Source organism: Homalodisca vitripennis, chromosome X (assembly GCF_021130785.1).
Source record: "Homalodisca vitripennis isolate AUS2020 chromosome X, UT_GWSS_2.1, whole genome shotgun sequence".
Classification (NCBI taxonomy): Eukaryota; Metazoa; Arthropoda; class Insecta; order Hemiptera; family Cicadellidae; genus Homalodisca; species Homalodisca vitripennis.
The window spans coordinates 35,787,345-35,804,086 of record NC_060215.1 but is presented as its reverse complement, the minus strand read 5'-3'; the positions used below and the strand labels follow the sequence as shown (position 1 = coordinate 35,804,086).

The 16,742-nt window shown below is 30.0% G+C and overlaps 1 protein-coding gene across 7 annotated transcripts in view; it reads right to left on the bottom strand.

The window, feature by feature from the left end:
- The window catches only part of LOC124368897 (fasciclin-1), a 340,962-nt gene that overhangs the window by 24,702 nt on the left and 299,518 nt on the right, over positions 1–16,742 (bottom strand). For 5 of the 7 annotated variants that reach the window (XM_046826405.1, XM_046826402.1, XM_046826406.1 and 2 more), the window contains exons 8-10: positions 12,887–12,895; positions 8,852–8,857; positions 461–703 (exon numbers count right to left, since the gene is read on the bottom strand). In XM_046826405.1, the coding sequence (XP_046682361.1) occupies positions 461–703; positions 8,852–8,857; positions 12,887–12,895 (258 nt within the window). The remainder of the gene's footprint in view (positions 1–460; positions 704–8,851; positions 8,858–12,886; positions 12,896–16,742) is intronic. The other 2 variants (XM_046826403.1, XM_046826407.1) reach the window with 2 other exon arrangements.

The following is a 16,742-nucleotide window of genomic DNA, read 5'->3' as shown; positions in this document are numbered from 1 at the left end:
TTACAGTTCACACCACTTCAAAACATTACTAACACAATAACTATATCAAACAAACAGAATTATCACAAAATTTCAGACTTACACCAAAAACAGTTTCAGTTCCAGTTTTCAATTGAAGATGGCTCTCAACAGTGAGGCTGAAATAACTCAGGATGAAAACTTAGAAGATAGTCAACCTTTACATCTTTTTATTTTTAGATGTTGAAAGAATCAACCACTGTCCAAATCTCTGCTTCGGGGAGTGCTTAATACATATCACTTCACACAATGGGTTTTAAACCTCTAATTAATTTAAGGTGGCAAGCAAATCAAATAATGTTTAAAAACCCTTAATAAGAGAATACTGTAATAAAAGTCCCTACAGAAAAGTTTACCAAAACAGTTTTTGAGCCATTTTTTTAAAAGTTTACAGCACATGGGTATATATTCAAACCCTGTGTTACACGACACTCTGTCATACCTTGTTGGTGTTGCTCTGAATAATCTGGTCCATGGTGAGCCTCTGTTCCACCAGGTGCATGTTGAGAATCTCCCGTATCCTGCTGCGGTCTCGCATCAGGTTGTTCAGGTTGGAATCCAGCCAGGCAGCATTGGATGGTGCAAAAAGAGTCAGGTCTCGCATCCGGGTAATACGATCCATAAAGTCACCCTCTGTGTCACGGATCACCTCATAGAATTTGTAGAGCGGTCCATCTTCACGGTCCTGTACAAGAGGATGGCATGGTTAATTAAGTGAGTTTTGATTAAAAACTTATATTAAAAATTATTTAGGTTTTTTCAATTAATACATTTTCTTTATCACTTAAGATAAAAGTCCCATAGAATAGGTTAACTGAGCACAAATTTTAGCCACTTGTTGAGAAGTAGTTAATTTAATGTTTAAAAGATTCTTTAAGAAGACAAAAACAACCACACAATAATACATTAATTTGGTTTATTTAACACACAAACAGAATGTATATTTGTTTGATACTACTACAGAGACGCATACTTATGAATTTGTAATCTTTCCACAATGAAAATAATTGTGCACCCTCCTTTACCTTGCTACCAATTAAAACTACTGACTCACTCCAAAAACAGCAAAAAAAAAAAAAAAAAAAAAACAAAAAAAAAAAAAAAAAAAAAAAAAAAAAAAAAAAAAACATGTAAACAAATATTTTTACACCTAATTGATATACCAACACAAATGTTTTTGACGTGACAACGTCTTAAATTAGGTTGCGGCTCGGAGTCACTCATGAAAAAAGTGTAACGCCCGGTAACGTTACGATGCCCGTCCAGTGGGTCCGCCGCACGGGATAAAGCAGATAACTGTGGGTCCGCCGCACGGGATAAAGCAGATAACTATGTTTATTCGTGAAAATGTGGAGTGCTTAGATTCGTCATTTACAACAACTACAACAATAAAGGTAAATAATTATACACTGATATTTCATTATCGTAAACTATGATTGATTGATTAATTGTTAGATTGACACAAAAGTTACTATTGACAAATGTTGATAGTGTTAAGTAAATTATTAGTTTAAATCACTCTGCAATCAATCGTAATTCAGTCGATTGAGAAGAAACAGCGCGTATTGCTAGTCAAACATTTAAAATAACAAATTATAACCTTTAACCTGTCATAACAGTGCGACCAAACAAACGAACTAAACCGACCAATCACCACGCGCGGAGTTAGAATTTAACTGTGTTTAGCAAGAATTTCAAATTCCAATTTTAGTAAATGTTTTATTCAACTTTACCATTTACAATAACAAATTTTAATTAATTTCAAATTATGTACAATGTTTTAGTAAACAAAATATATTTCTATAGTTAAAATTTGTGCAATTCTTATTTTCATTCAATTCCTTGTTCCTATTGTGCAATTTAATAATATTCATATCAATAAATATTCTACCGAGAAAAAGACGTTGTCACGTAAAATCTTCGCCCGTAAAACCGACTTTACAGGCAACCATAATTTTTTTTCCATACTTTTATACATCTCCAACAATGAAAAAGAAAATAAACAACTAAAGAGATAGTAGTATGATATGAAAGAAATGAGACAAATTGTACTTAGTACCCACAATAATGAAGTAGTAAGGCAGTTTAATCCACCAAAAGTTGTTCATTGGCAATAAGTTCAAAGATAAGTATCGCTTATTCTTTTGTGGTTGACTTTTACAATTGAGCTGTGACAACAGTTTGAGCTATTAAAAAAAACATTAGTTTATGAAGTATAACTGGTTTATTAGAGGTTTTACTTTATAACTCATACGAGGTAAAGGGTTAAGGGTAACATAAAACCCAGAAATTGGTTTTAAGAGAAAGTTTATCTCTTTTTATGTGTCTGCTTTTCTGTGTTTGTTGGTATAATTTAGAAGAAGCAAAGGGTTTAATTTTTAAACTTTTACTATGTAGTGGTTTGGACTTAAGTATCATTTATATTTTTATATTGTATTGAATTATTTTTAGTTTTGGGTTTTAAATTTTTTAATGATTTTTACACCAAAAAATAATGTTTAAAACAATATTTCATATCAAATGGTTCCATAATTTAATCATTACAATTTTTTATTTACAAGAATAGGTACCAAACAAAATGGCAAAAAAAATACATGTTCAAGGAAAAGCAGTACAAAATAGAGTTTTAATTTTATAAACACTTAACAACAGTGTAATGTACAACAATATCATGTTCATGCAAATTATTCTACATTACGATTGAATTCTCTCCATTCAAAAAATAGTAACTTGTCACTTGTGCTAATTAGCATACACTGCATAGTAATAACTAAAATATAGAGAAAATGTATTGAAAATTATATAGAAAATAAAGGTCCTAGCGGCGTACCCACTAGTATGTAAAAACAGTAAATTCTGAATATCTGCTTGAAACGTATAAAATTATTGTTCTTTGTCTGGCAAGGATACAAAAACTTTGGTTTTTGGGACATAATTGTTATACTCTGTGAGAAACGAAACTGGAAGATATTATAATTTGTAAAATTTACCAGAACTTCATTTAGTTCATAAATTTTGTAAAAAAACTTGGTATTTTTATGAAAAGGAAACCATTTCATAGATATGTTTTATAAGAATGTTTCTCTAACTAACAGTTCGATCCCACAAAGATTTCCTAAAACGTTCACTAAATCAGCATTTTTCTGGACTTTTATTTCAATAATAATGGCAAAAAACAATAATCAGTTTTTTTACATCAAACATCTAAGTATAACAAGAAAGGTAAGTGGACTTTGCAGTTTTGCACAAAAACAATTATTTCATTATGTTTTTGTAAACATTTTTCTCTGTGTACTCCAAGGGGTTCCTAACAAAATTAATTTACCTTAAAAATTAAGCAATTGTGTGCCGGACAGAGTACACGGTAGTCTGAGGTATTTATTTAAGCATAGGATCAAATTTAACAAACTAAGACGGGCAAACAATAAAAACGCTATAATAAAATGTATAGCAACGTGTACCCCATCGAGCGTACAATGCACTATACAAAAGCCCAGTGTGTATCCGATTGGATACATAACGGCAGGCAGATACAAGAATTTGCCAAACACAATAATATAGTTAGTTCTATTTTTTATTTTAGAACAAAAAGGAAAATTATTTGTAAATTTGATTTTATTCTGAAGATTGTTTAGTAGGAAAAACCATAGATGGAACATCATATTGAAATAGAAATGCTGGGAGGCTGCAATTATAACTAATACATTAGATAATATTATGTCACGACAGATCTTACTTCAGCCTTTGAAAATATATTATTAGCCAATCAAAACCACAACTAACATTTTTAAACATTAAAATCATTCAGCACAGTTTTCAATGGAAGTAATACTTTGAAAAATTCAAGAAAGATTAATTCAAATAGAGAGCATGCACATAATACTTCCAAAAAATAATTTATATAAAAATACTATACACAATTTTTGCACTACTTTGTGTATAACTAGTAAAATAAAATAATTATACAATAAATAAAAATAAGTTCATTTTTTACTGATTGTTTTTTTAAATGTTGGTACTATGATGTGAGCGTTGTTTCAAAGTGTTAATACACTTTTCCAGTACAAAAATCATGTGTAACCTAAGATATTTTTAATGAAGATGCAAGTGTATGAAAATACCTGAAATATGACCTGGACTATCCTCATTTTCCGTACCCAAAAATGTTTTTTTTTAATAACCAGTTTGTATTAGACTATAGTGGAGTTGATAAAGGCAATTACATCATTTCTGATTTGATTTTCACCTTTTCCAAGGTTTTTATCAATACTAAAATGGATATAAAATATACAATGCAACCTCATTCTGGTCATTAAGACCTTTTTCAATATACTTTAATGCAGGCCATTAACTTTAAATTTACAGTGACACAATTTGAGGATTTTTTCGAAAATTTTAAATACTTTACTGGGATACAAGTCCAAGAACAATTTTACTCTTAAAGGTAATAAGTATATTGCTGGATAGTTTATTTATTTGCTAGTTTTTATGATTAATGGATAAGATTTTTCATGAAAGTAATTTAACTTATTGTGTTATTTAGGGACATTTTGTAACATCAATTAATATTTTTACAAAATGAATGTTGTAAAACTTGGTTTTAAAGTGAGGATCACACAAGACAAATTTTTATGAATTATAATAAAATAAAAGAATGAAATAATAGACAACCAACTAAACTGATCACTAATAAACATTTGTGATCACTTTCTATCAGAAAATAAAGATTAAGGCAGAATAAAATTCTTACTCTATGGGAAAGATATAAAGGAAACCTAGAATAATTAAATAATGTCTGCTTTTAGCATAACCCAGTTTTCGTTCTTGGATTTCAAAACAAAATTCTTAAGTCCCATTAAAGCCTAATTAATACATTAATTAACTTTGATAAGTCCTCCTCTCGTAACAAAAAGGTCAGTCGTTTCAAATTAGTTAAATTAAAGGAAAACAGTTTTCATTATTATTAAATTATCAATTGAAGTTTATCAATGTATTAGTATTGCAGATAATGAGAGGTTTATATAAAACTTTATTTGATAGATTAAATAAATATTCACTTTAAGGGGACCAAAAAGTTGGTGCAATATTAATGTATTTTAATAACAAAATAAAAAGAGAAATCAAAGTTATTTTGTAACACAGATTTTATAAATCATATTAGTTAACTTTAATTAAAATACTGAGGTTTGATTTTTAATTAGGTGTAATCTGAGAAAAGCTTGCATTACAGATTTTTATCTATGTAATAAAAAAATGATGAATTGACCGAAATAACTTGATTGAACTAGTGATATTTGTTGGTTCAGTGTGAAATATTTTAAAATAACTAGTGTAGGTTTAGTGTGAATTTGTAATCTCTGTAATAAAAACAAGATTTTGAAATTTATAGTGCTGTAATTTTGTAAGCAATTTTTTGCTAGAGTAAGCCATTCATGTGGCAAAAGTCAAATACCCAGAGAACAAGAAATAATTTTAGTAATGCTAAATACAGATGTCAGAAAATGTTCATTTGGGAAAAAGGATTGTTTGCTATGTAACTCGTATTATTTAGTTTTGGGCAGTATTTGTTGTATCGAAGAAAAAAGTTTTAGTTTAACCCGATACTGTAACCAAAAACATTGTTACTGACGATTGATTTCTTTATTAGAAAAAAAAATCCTCGATTGATTTTAAAAAAATCAAAAAAAATCCAGGTACATTACAGTGCGCATTGGCTCTTGGCTGCCAGATTATTAGGATGGACACACTTTTGACAAATGAGAATATGCTAAAGACATTGAATGAAATGAACTCCACAAGATGTCTTGAAGTACGTCTCCAGCAATAATCTTAGTAACTGTGCCCTGAATTTGTTTATCAGTATAGGAATCTTTACCTGTGTTCTGTTGATAGTTATAAGTGCAGTTTTTGAAACTAAAGTTGATTAAAAATTACATTCGATCGAAACTGACCAAGGAAAGACTTCAAGGACTATTCACCCTATTTATAGAATAAGACTTGACCCAATCTAGATTTAAGTGAACAGTGCCAACTCTCTTTACAAATAAAATTATGAAAAATGAAATTGTAAATCAATTCTATATTAACTTTTTGAAATTTAAGTTCTTTGTAATGAATTGCTAAAGAGTAGTTTTTGTTATATTTATTAAGTTACAATTTGGCATAAAATACAAAAACATGGAACGTCCTGTTGTATCGGTAATTAAAGTCTTGTTTCCTTTAAAATCATGCCATGGCAGAATTTCTGTTTGGTTTGTATTGTTTCTGTGTGAAGTGGGAGGGATGGGTAATGGAGTGGTAAGGGGGCTAGATTATTTTGCTTAAGGTACTGGAATAGCTTGCACCGCACTGGCCCTGATGTATATAGCTTTGATTAGGTAACCTAGGAAGAACCTTGAAAACTGGTTTTGTAGAGGAGGTTTGTTTTAATTTGTTTAATACCGAGTTATAATGCAGGCAGCCAAAAATTTAAAATTGTTTATCTCATATTCATACATGATTTGACATCTGGTGTTTTACAAAAGAAATTAAATATGCTAGCTCCATTCTAATTATTAAAGTAAATATGAAATATTCCTACATTTTTTATTGGTGACATGTGCAGGAATACAAATACATATTGTAGGCTCAAAGAATGCTTGAATGGTAAAAAATCAGAAATTACAAATTGTTAGCCCTAATATCAGTAGTTTTTATTGAAGAAGATTTTATCATAATTTATTTTGATTTTTTACATATATAGTCTGATATGTGCCTCCAATATGTGGGCTCAACAACTGAACTGATTACATCTATTTAAGGGGTTTTCATCCTGGTCTTAGGGTTGAAACCAATATTTTTTATTTATTTGAGTTTTTAAACTGAAAATTCATTAAATATAAACTGCATTAAATTATTTAAAACTAAGGTTATTAGTGTAAACCCTTATTGGAGGATCTGATTATTTTCTTCTGATGACTTAGGAGGCAGCTCCTCCTCTTGTACTTCTGAATACACTGCTAGTTCTTTTAATACATATATATTTGGTATAGCGAAGATTACTTTTTTAAACAGTTTCAGCCCTAAATGTCACATGATACTCTATTTGGGATATTGTATGTAATTATAGTTTAGGGCTGAGAAAAAATTTTCTATATCCTCAATATGTATGTGAAACAAAAGTAACCAACAGCTTATACAAGGTCTGTCCAATAACGTGCAAACTAATCTGACATGTCGGTTATCATATCATATATAGCCATGCCAACTGACCTGTACATTCACTAACAGCCAATTTCCAATATTCAGCCAATTTTCCAATATTCGTTTAATTGGTGAGCAGTGTGGAGTGATAGAGTCATGATAAATTTTACTGGTTGATAACATGGAAGATGATTACCGACTATTGATTAATGAATTATAATCAAGTTTTTAATAAGCTTTTGGAAAAATTACTGACATGTTGAGGACTATTAAGAAAAGGTATAGGCACCTATAAAGTATACGTTTTGCCTTCCTCAAAATTTATTTTGGTATCAACGTATTTTGGTATTTTTGGTCAGTGTAGTTTTATCCCAGATGTTTAGTTAAGATTGTGTGTACCACCAGCAAATTCAAGCAAAACATCAAACCAAATGAGAAAAAATAAAATTATTCGACAAGAATTGTGCTAATAAATATATTATTAAATCGGACTATACATTTAATGGTATTTACAGTTTAAAGACGTCAAAAGAAAAGTATTGATTAGGAGTAGGAGATATTGCATATTGTATAAGGGAAGGGATCTGCAAGTAGTTTAAAATTTAGACATTTATTTGGTCAGAATTCTCCTCATTTTATTATAAAAATGCTTGTATGAATACCATGCACATCTGTACAAATAAAACTAGATGTCAGTTTCAATCTTGTGTTATGAATGTTCTGCTTGGTCAATATAACAAGTACTGACAGATCGTTGACTGTCGAGTTACATATGAAACAATGGATGAGGCTATACATTGCCATATATTGGATTAGTGTGTAAATTTATTGGAGAGTTCTTACAGCTTATACATAAAATCAAGTAAACATTTAAAATGTATTTGTGGATCACAAAAAGATATAAAAGGCATATGTTTTGTTTTCCACAATTCCACGCTGCAAAGAATATCAATTGAAAACTATAAAGAGAAAAGATGTAAGAGAAAAGATTAAGATATAAATACAGAAGTATTCAAGCCACCAAGTTTTAGACCACAAAGAAGATTAGAAAAACATTTTTTGTTTTTTTACAATTGCACACATTTCACACTCGAAAGAATATAGATTTCAAAATCTAAAAGAGGAAAGGTTAGGATATGAATACAGAGATAAGTCAAGCCTTCATGCTAATATAACTAGTTTTCTATGAGTGAATAATATTTATTTTGGCCCATCCGCTAAATTAAAATTTTTAAGTAAACAAATGTATCTGTATGAAATATACACAATATTAAACAAATGTGAATATAATCACAAAATAAAGTGTATACAAAATACATTGTAGTTGTGAGATCCTCTAATGTACGAAGGAAAATTACTCATGTAAAACAGTAATATTTGGTATAATATAATAACATGAATGTTTAAAAACAATTGCTAGCATAGCAGAAATACATATGATCTTTCATAAGCAAACACGAACAAACAAAACAAAATGTTTCTACAACTACTGATAGCGAATTACAAGTGACAAGTGTAAATGATAAAACAACAAGCATGCACTGTGAGCTTTTATTGTATCAGCACAAAAGAGAAAAAGGAAAAATCAAGTCAGATGAAAATTTAGTGAACAAAGATAATGTAATAAGCCAGTGAAATGGTGTGTACTTACAAATCCCTGAAGAGACCCCCATGCACCCATGCGAAAAGCACATAGAAACACAGATAGAGTCAGGGTGGACATTGTGACAGAACTGTTCAATTCAGGTATTGATCAAAAACTGGCCAAGGAATGGCAGTAACAATTCCTCTGAGGAGGTATGAGTTTATAATTTAAATGAGAAACAAACTTTACATATGATAACTTAATCATTATTGTTCTTCTGTTATCTTTCAGTCCTAAAAGATCCTAATACTCACAACACACTCACAAAATATTGAAAGTTTAAAATATTAAAATTTACTAAACATATAATTGATGCGAATGTGTAAAGCGTATTTGAAACACTCAAACCTCAGTTTAACAAATTCAATGCTTTAAACCAACACCTTTGGTGAACAGTTTTTAGTTAAACAATTACGTCTGTGATAACAAGAATTGGTACAGTGACGGTGTCCTAACATCAAATGAAACAAACACACAAAACATATTATATCTACCAAAGTAATGAAGAAATAAAAGCTATGAAATAGTTTCTTAACAATAATTTGTGTTTCATTCATTAAAGCAGACAAGAAATAATAAGTTGTTTCTCAAATATTTATGAATTAAATACTACAAATATCTTTAAATACAGTAAACAATAAATAATCTGGCTCGTATTTAGCCATGGCGTGGGGCTCGATGAAACTATTATCACATTGAGGATGAATTTAAAACCTTAAATGAATGAAACAAACAATATTCGTTGTAGCTCTAAGCTAACTTTAACATAGCAAAATTTTAATGAATACCAGGTCAAAAAGCGGATTGGCATCCACAGTGAGAAACAGCAAATTAGTCTTTCTGCTAACTTACAGCATATAATAGATCATAACCTAGTGCAATTTAATATTACTGTATTGAGGCTCCCTATTAAAAATTTATATACGTACATTATAATGACGTACATTCAGAACTTTCAATTTAAGGTTTGATATTAGAAATCCATTAACATGTTAGCCTAACAATACAGATTATTACTTTATTGTATGTGTTTGTTTTTTAGTCAGAATGGGTACACACACATGAGTGAGGGATTTGGATGGAGAAGGGCACTAGCCCACTATATTCTAGGGCAACTAAAACTTCTAAACTGATTCTGTTTATATCAGAATGTGGGGAACATACAGGATGGCCAAACATTTTTCCTCCCCTGATCTTTTTTAAAAAGTTGCAGATATAAAGAGAAAACTTGGGAAATATGCCTACATCAACAGGACCTCTTTTGGTATACCAAACATACTTGAGGCATACCCCTAACTCAAATTGTTCAAAAAGCTTTGTATATCACATATTTTTGGAAATGGGGAAAATATCAAGACTGTTGGGACAAACATTTACCTTTATTGTTTTCTTTATCTTTATCAAGATCAAAATATTTATTTGGCACAACATTTTCCCGAATTCTATTTAAAATTCACAGAGAGGAAATCTGTCTGGTATTTTTTATTTTAAAAGTACTTGCAAAAATTACAATACATATAGTACACTAATTTTACACCTGCTTGAGTTATGATAAAAAAGGTTTGGTTTCAATTTCGATCTCTTTGTTTTTAATTATCAGTTTCAGTCCCCCTTCCAATAATGTATCACAAGAAATTAAATATGGTGAGGAAGATACCACCAGTTTTGGGTCCAGGTGACCTAAAATATTCCTTATGTTTTCTTGTTGTATGGCGTTTCAGTCAGGAATTATTAACAAACTAGTAAAGGAGCCAGAATTTGTATCAGCATGAATGTATTTCATTATGCGTTAATTCCTTGTATAAACTGTTGAGCAGAAATTAATAATAAATGTTTAAAAAAAAATTTGTATAAAAGGTGGGTATTTTTATTATGGATTAATATAATTTACTCCTGCTGTGTTAATAATTGCAAATATTTCACTTAATATATTAAATAAAAGAAAATGTGTGTATTTACAATCTCACAATGAATTTAACACAAACAACACTCATAACATCAACTGACTTTTTTTATATTCTACTCAACAACCAGAAGGTTAACAGCAAAAGAAATTCATATATCTCGAAAACAGTTTGTAACAGTCATTCGTTGCATTAATGAGACAGTTATAACAAATAAATTTGCTGAAACAATGTTATATAAAGGTAAACTGAACTCCTTTCCATTGGAGAATAGGCTCTTGATTTGGTGTTACAATAATGTTGTTACATAAAGTTAAGTGAAATGAAATGAAATATGCCTTTATTTAAGAGAAGGAGTTAGAGCTATTTAGCCCTCTCTACCACTCAACCACTCAAAGTAGAAACTAATTTCTAAACAGTTCAATTGCAAAAGTAGAATTATGAACTCACGTTGAAAACTTTTGGTTTTACTCCAAACATCAAAATAAGAACTAAACATCTTCCCAGGAAAAATATATGGTAATCTTTCATGATTAGGATTCTCTAAAGTTAAAAAAAATAGCTATGATATTGTAGAGGTATAGAACTAACATGTTGTTGCTATCCTTTATTATATCACAAGTATTACAAATATAAGTTTTACTGGATGTTTTTATTGAATGTAATTTCAAATCATGTAAGTTAGTTATAAAAACTTGATATAACATGCAATTATTCTTTGAATAAAAATATATACATAATAAATGTTACAGTTGTGGATCTTGATTTTGATCAATATACAGTGGTTATTAAACACTTTCATTTTTACATGTATTGATGTCTAAATATTGAAATACTACATCAACGTAGTAATCAGCACCAACTAAGAATTGACTTTTATGGTTCTAAAACTAATCACTAACATTCCTTTCAATTATAAGAAATCGTGATTGATTGTTTAACTTCTTATGAATAGGCAGATAACACATTTATTTTGTTTAATACGTGAACAATTATAAAAACATACAGGAAACTTTGACTAGATCAATTTAATCGATATAATAAACAGACTGGTCAACTGAACATTAGCGGACCCTATTTAGTAGCACATTTAATGAAAGCCATCACATTACTGTGTGGCCAAAGATTACAAGCACATTAAAAGCCAAAGATCTGTATTGTAATCTTGTTCATCCCATCTACTCTACAGTAAAATTGTTAAAAATAATGTGTAACATAGTGCGTAAGTTACAATTATATAGAAACAATCATGAAGGGAACTAGAAAATGTGAATGATGTCTTTTATTAAATGAACGTGTAGTTACATAAAATAATCAATAGGCACATACTTTTTCTAGTGAAATACCAAATAATAATAAGAACAACAACAAAGAGAAAAAGAACATAAACCATGCCCATGCGCATGCCTATCAACTTTGAAAACTAGATGAGGTAAAATAACAAAAATTAACCTGGAGAAAACAAATTCAAAATAATGTTAAAACTCTGAAGGAATAATTAAAATAAATAATCATAAAGAACTAAATGTAACAACGAAATCACACCTACAAGCAAAAAAATGTTCAATGTTCGTAAATGCTGGTATAGAACAAATAATTTCATAGCATTTTCTAATTCTAACAACAAAAATAATGTTATTATATTGGGTGCCATATGTTATGAATTATTTTCAAATTTTAATAACACATAATATATGAAATACAAGTAATTGTTATAAAATATGTTCCAAATTCACTTTTGGGCTTTTAAAGAAGGAAATAGAAAAAAATCACTGGATTTAAATAACGCCAAACACATTGGTGGTTTTAATAAATAGTTTAAAACCTTTTATAAGCACTAAAACGTACTTTATAAAAAAATGTTTTTATATTTTGTATGAATAGAAATAACTATTTTAAATGCTAAAACCATGTATTTCCTTACAAGAAAAATTAAAGTGACAAGATACATCATATTTAAAAACAATTATATATATATATATATATATATATATATATATATACATAAGTATAAATATTTCATAACTATTATTAATTTTAAAGTACTGTTGCCAATAACTAAAACAGTTGCTAATTATGTTTTATTATTATAAATTTAATTAATACACAATGCAAATGAAAAACAAAAGAAACTCACCTTGAAGGACTACAGCAAAAAACAGCAGCAGCAAAAGCAAAAACAAAACAATCAAGATTAACAAATACTTTGGTCATATAACAAGTAATAAAAACTACTAAAAGCTATAATTAATTTCATAAATTTTTTAATTAGTAGAGCAATAATTTAAAAGCTATATCAAGCAAATTAGCGTTGTAAAACCGAGCTATTAAGCTTAATGATGTTACAACAGAACACAATATCTGCAAAAGTTATCAAGGTGATCGCAATATGTCAGAAGCCAAAACATAAACTTGTCTTATCTGTGCTGTTTAAAGTTAAGGCCAGGAAATTCATGCAGCTTTTAAAATTTTCCTACTCCTAGTAAGGATCGATCAGAAAGTAAAGAATGTGTACGTTGAACGCAAGATCCTCACAATGGCATCTATCAGCTTACTTGCCAGTTAGTTCCTCTATATGCCTCGATCTGAGCTTAGCTTAATTTTGAGCAGTAATTGTCAAGTTCGGGAATAGTAAACCAATGACAATGTTATTTAAGTTGCAAGAAAATCACATGAATGTTATGTTGATAATAAGGTATATGCAGTTTGCATTTATATAAAGTCCTTAACTTTCTGTGACCAAGACTAATTCAATTAAACTTATTGAGAGGCCTTTAATACACAGCTTGAAGACTACATCAGATTTATTATTTCAAACTAATGATTTGAATTATTTGCATGACAGCTTTTAGCCACTGTCCAGGTTTGTAAACTTTAATTTTCAAACAAACATACAAGATAAAGTACCCCAAGATTCAGTTTCGAAACCCATTTTATTCTTGATTTATATAAATGAGCTAGATTGTAACATACAATCAACCTTAATTTTATGTTGACATTAGTTTCTCAGTATAACATGGAACTATCAAAAATTATAATCTAAATTACAATTCATCTTATAAACTTACAGAAAAGCGGTTTATTGCTACAAGGCAACGTAGATGAAGATAAAAACAGAGTCAATATTTTTTTTTATTCAATAATAATTATCTAAACGGTGTACCTTAGTAAAATACCTTGTATTTGGATTTATACTAGATAATAAACTGTGTTGAGACTCCGATACAGGCAGTATATGTTAGTGATTTTAAAAGATTTTTGTTTATTACGAACAAAACAAAAGTTTTAATCAAGCTGTTAGCATTCGATTTTGGAACTGCCCTTGAACAGCCCCCATTTTGCAAAATAAGGCTGTTCAAATTTTAAACCGTCTAAAGGTCATAAATCTTGCAGATTCGGTTTTAGGAATTTAAAACCTGCAATTTTCATAAAAATTAAATCCATTTTTATATAAGAAAATGTACAACTTTTACAATATCAATCGACTCCTATAATTAAAAAAAATTAGGCTCTAAAATCAACTGTGTGATGTTTTGAACGAGAAAACCCCTGGATTTCCTATTAGCAATAGCTATACTCCCAGGGTAATGTTGCTTGGGGAGGGGCCTTCACAAATTTATTACAACCCCTAATATAATTAAAAATACATTTTTAAAACTAAAATGTAAAAATATATGCGTTTCTCGGTGTACATAAAATATCCTATAAGCTAAAAATGTCCAGATTTCAATTGTTCACATCTACAAACCCTTATCGGCGACTAAAAGATTTTATATCGTCCAAATGCTGTACAAAGATTAACGAAGATATTTATTCCAGAATATTGTCTATTCGCCTTCATTATCAGTTTTAAAGTTTGCTTCAGCATAGGTTATCTCTCCTAGGATTAGGGGAGGCTGAAGCTCTTATCTTATCGTTACTAGGTAGGGGGAATCAACTTGTACTTTTATACCCTTTACCTCCTACCATTAAAATAATATTCCTACTGCAGCTTTGTTCCTGACTCCTAAGTTCTCATTATCACAAAAGTGAATTGCTGCAATCTGCCTAATTTGACGTAATTATCATTTTCTTCATCCAAACATCACACTGTTGGTTCTTTAACATGTTTTAACCCTTTTTTACAATTCAATTATCCGAAAAAACCAGTATGTGCCCTTTGGTTTGGCGTTTTCGTCAGAAACCAATTGGAAAACTACGACACGTTTGGTTCTAGGCTTCTTATCTTAGTATAGTTTACGATCAGTTACCAAGATCGATACAGCCAGATGTCATACTTGCCAGGGTGCATTAAAAAGTGTATTTTGATAAAACTGATTGACTGATTACAGCGTTAATGAGAGAAATATCTTCAATACGATTTTCAATGATTTACAAACTATACATCTCATGTAAATATATAAACATGTAACACGATTACGTGATTTTAGTGTAGAATTTCTAATACTGAGCGCACTTATGTAATGTAAGCGGTATATAATAAAAAATATATTGTTGTGACGTGTATTTGTCAGGTGGTTTATGACCATTCATTAATCTGAATAATATTGCACTAATTAATGCATAATTCGTAATGCTATGGATAGAATTTTAATAACCACATTCATGGCTCTCCTCTTCAAAAGCTGTGTTGTAAATCTGACCAAAAAGTAAATAAATCAAATAAAACGTGTTTATAGTAATTTTGTTGGAAATTTATACGAGTATTGTAAATGCCTTTAGGTTATTTTCAACAAAATATGCGTTTTAACTCCTTTATATGTACAAGTGCTTACAAAGTAGATAATATAGCGCTTCAATTACGAGTATTTTAGTCCTCATGTTATTTACTAACAAGTTATTCTTATTACTGGACGAAATCTAACTACTTTGTAATACTTATTCCAAAATAAAACAAAATGGCATTTGCTGACGGTAATAGTCAAATTTTTATTTTCAGTAGACATATAAGTTTTTGTGCCTCTTTAGTACAAGTGTGAGGTGTCATAAGCACGAAACGAGACCAAAGGACCAAATCGATTTTGATCAGATATGGCGGTTATTGAAACCCCATTTATTGGAGATCTTAAAAAAAATACTTTACTGTGGTTTTGGTAAAAAAATATAAAAATATTTTTAAAGCGCTCTAAAGATTTTGATTATACATCAAAACCAACTCGATTCTTCAAAAGTTTGCACTACATGCGTTTACCTAAGTCTTATTGAAATCTACTTTATAAGGATTTTAATATACGTATCGGACATATTTAAATGTTCATATTTAATTTAATATTAATTAAACAACGTGCTAGAGCCCACACATTATTTAGAGACTAAAAACAAAATTCTTGTAAGCGGGGCAAGTGGCTACTGGCGGGAAAGCCTTGCAGCGTTGAGTCCCTCCCCTCCTGTGACCGCGGGGCCCACACCCACGCCGCTGCCGCCACCTGGGAGAGTCCTCTCATACACCAAACTTCCTGCAGTGCCCGTTGCTGCCCTGGAGGAGTCGGCTGCCAGACAGCAGCATATCACACATTTGGAGGCCGTCAGTGGTTCGCCAGTCCCAACTAATAATATACATTTATCTTTTTTTAGGGATCCCGCCTTCAGTCGACAGCGTAAATTGACAGTTGGTCCAAAAATACGATTGCTTCATCAAAATTGTTAATCAGCCACCAATAAAATGGATGAAATCCGACCGATATCTGAAGATCAAGAAACAAATGTCCTCGTTGGGACTGAAAACGGTTCAACAATGAAAACCTTCACTTCTGCAAATTCCAAATTCCAAATTGGCTAACGTTTTTTAGACACCATGACAAAGGGGGACGTTTAGCACTATTTAAAAAAATAAATGTTCATTTTTCACATTGTTAATTCAATCGAACGAGATTTCGAAGCTGTTGGTATTAAACTACAATCAGACAATTCAACATTTTTGTCCTGGCATCTTCGTCCCCCCGCGGAAACAAAATCTTTTTTTCAAAATTAGAATCCTTACTTACAGTCTATGG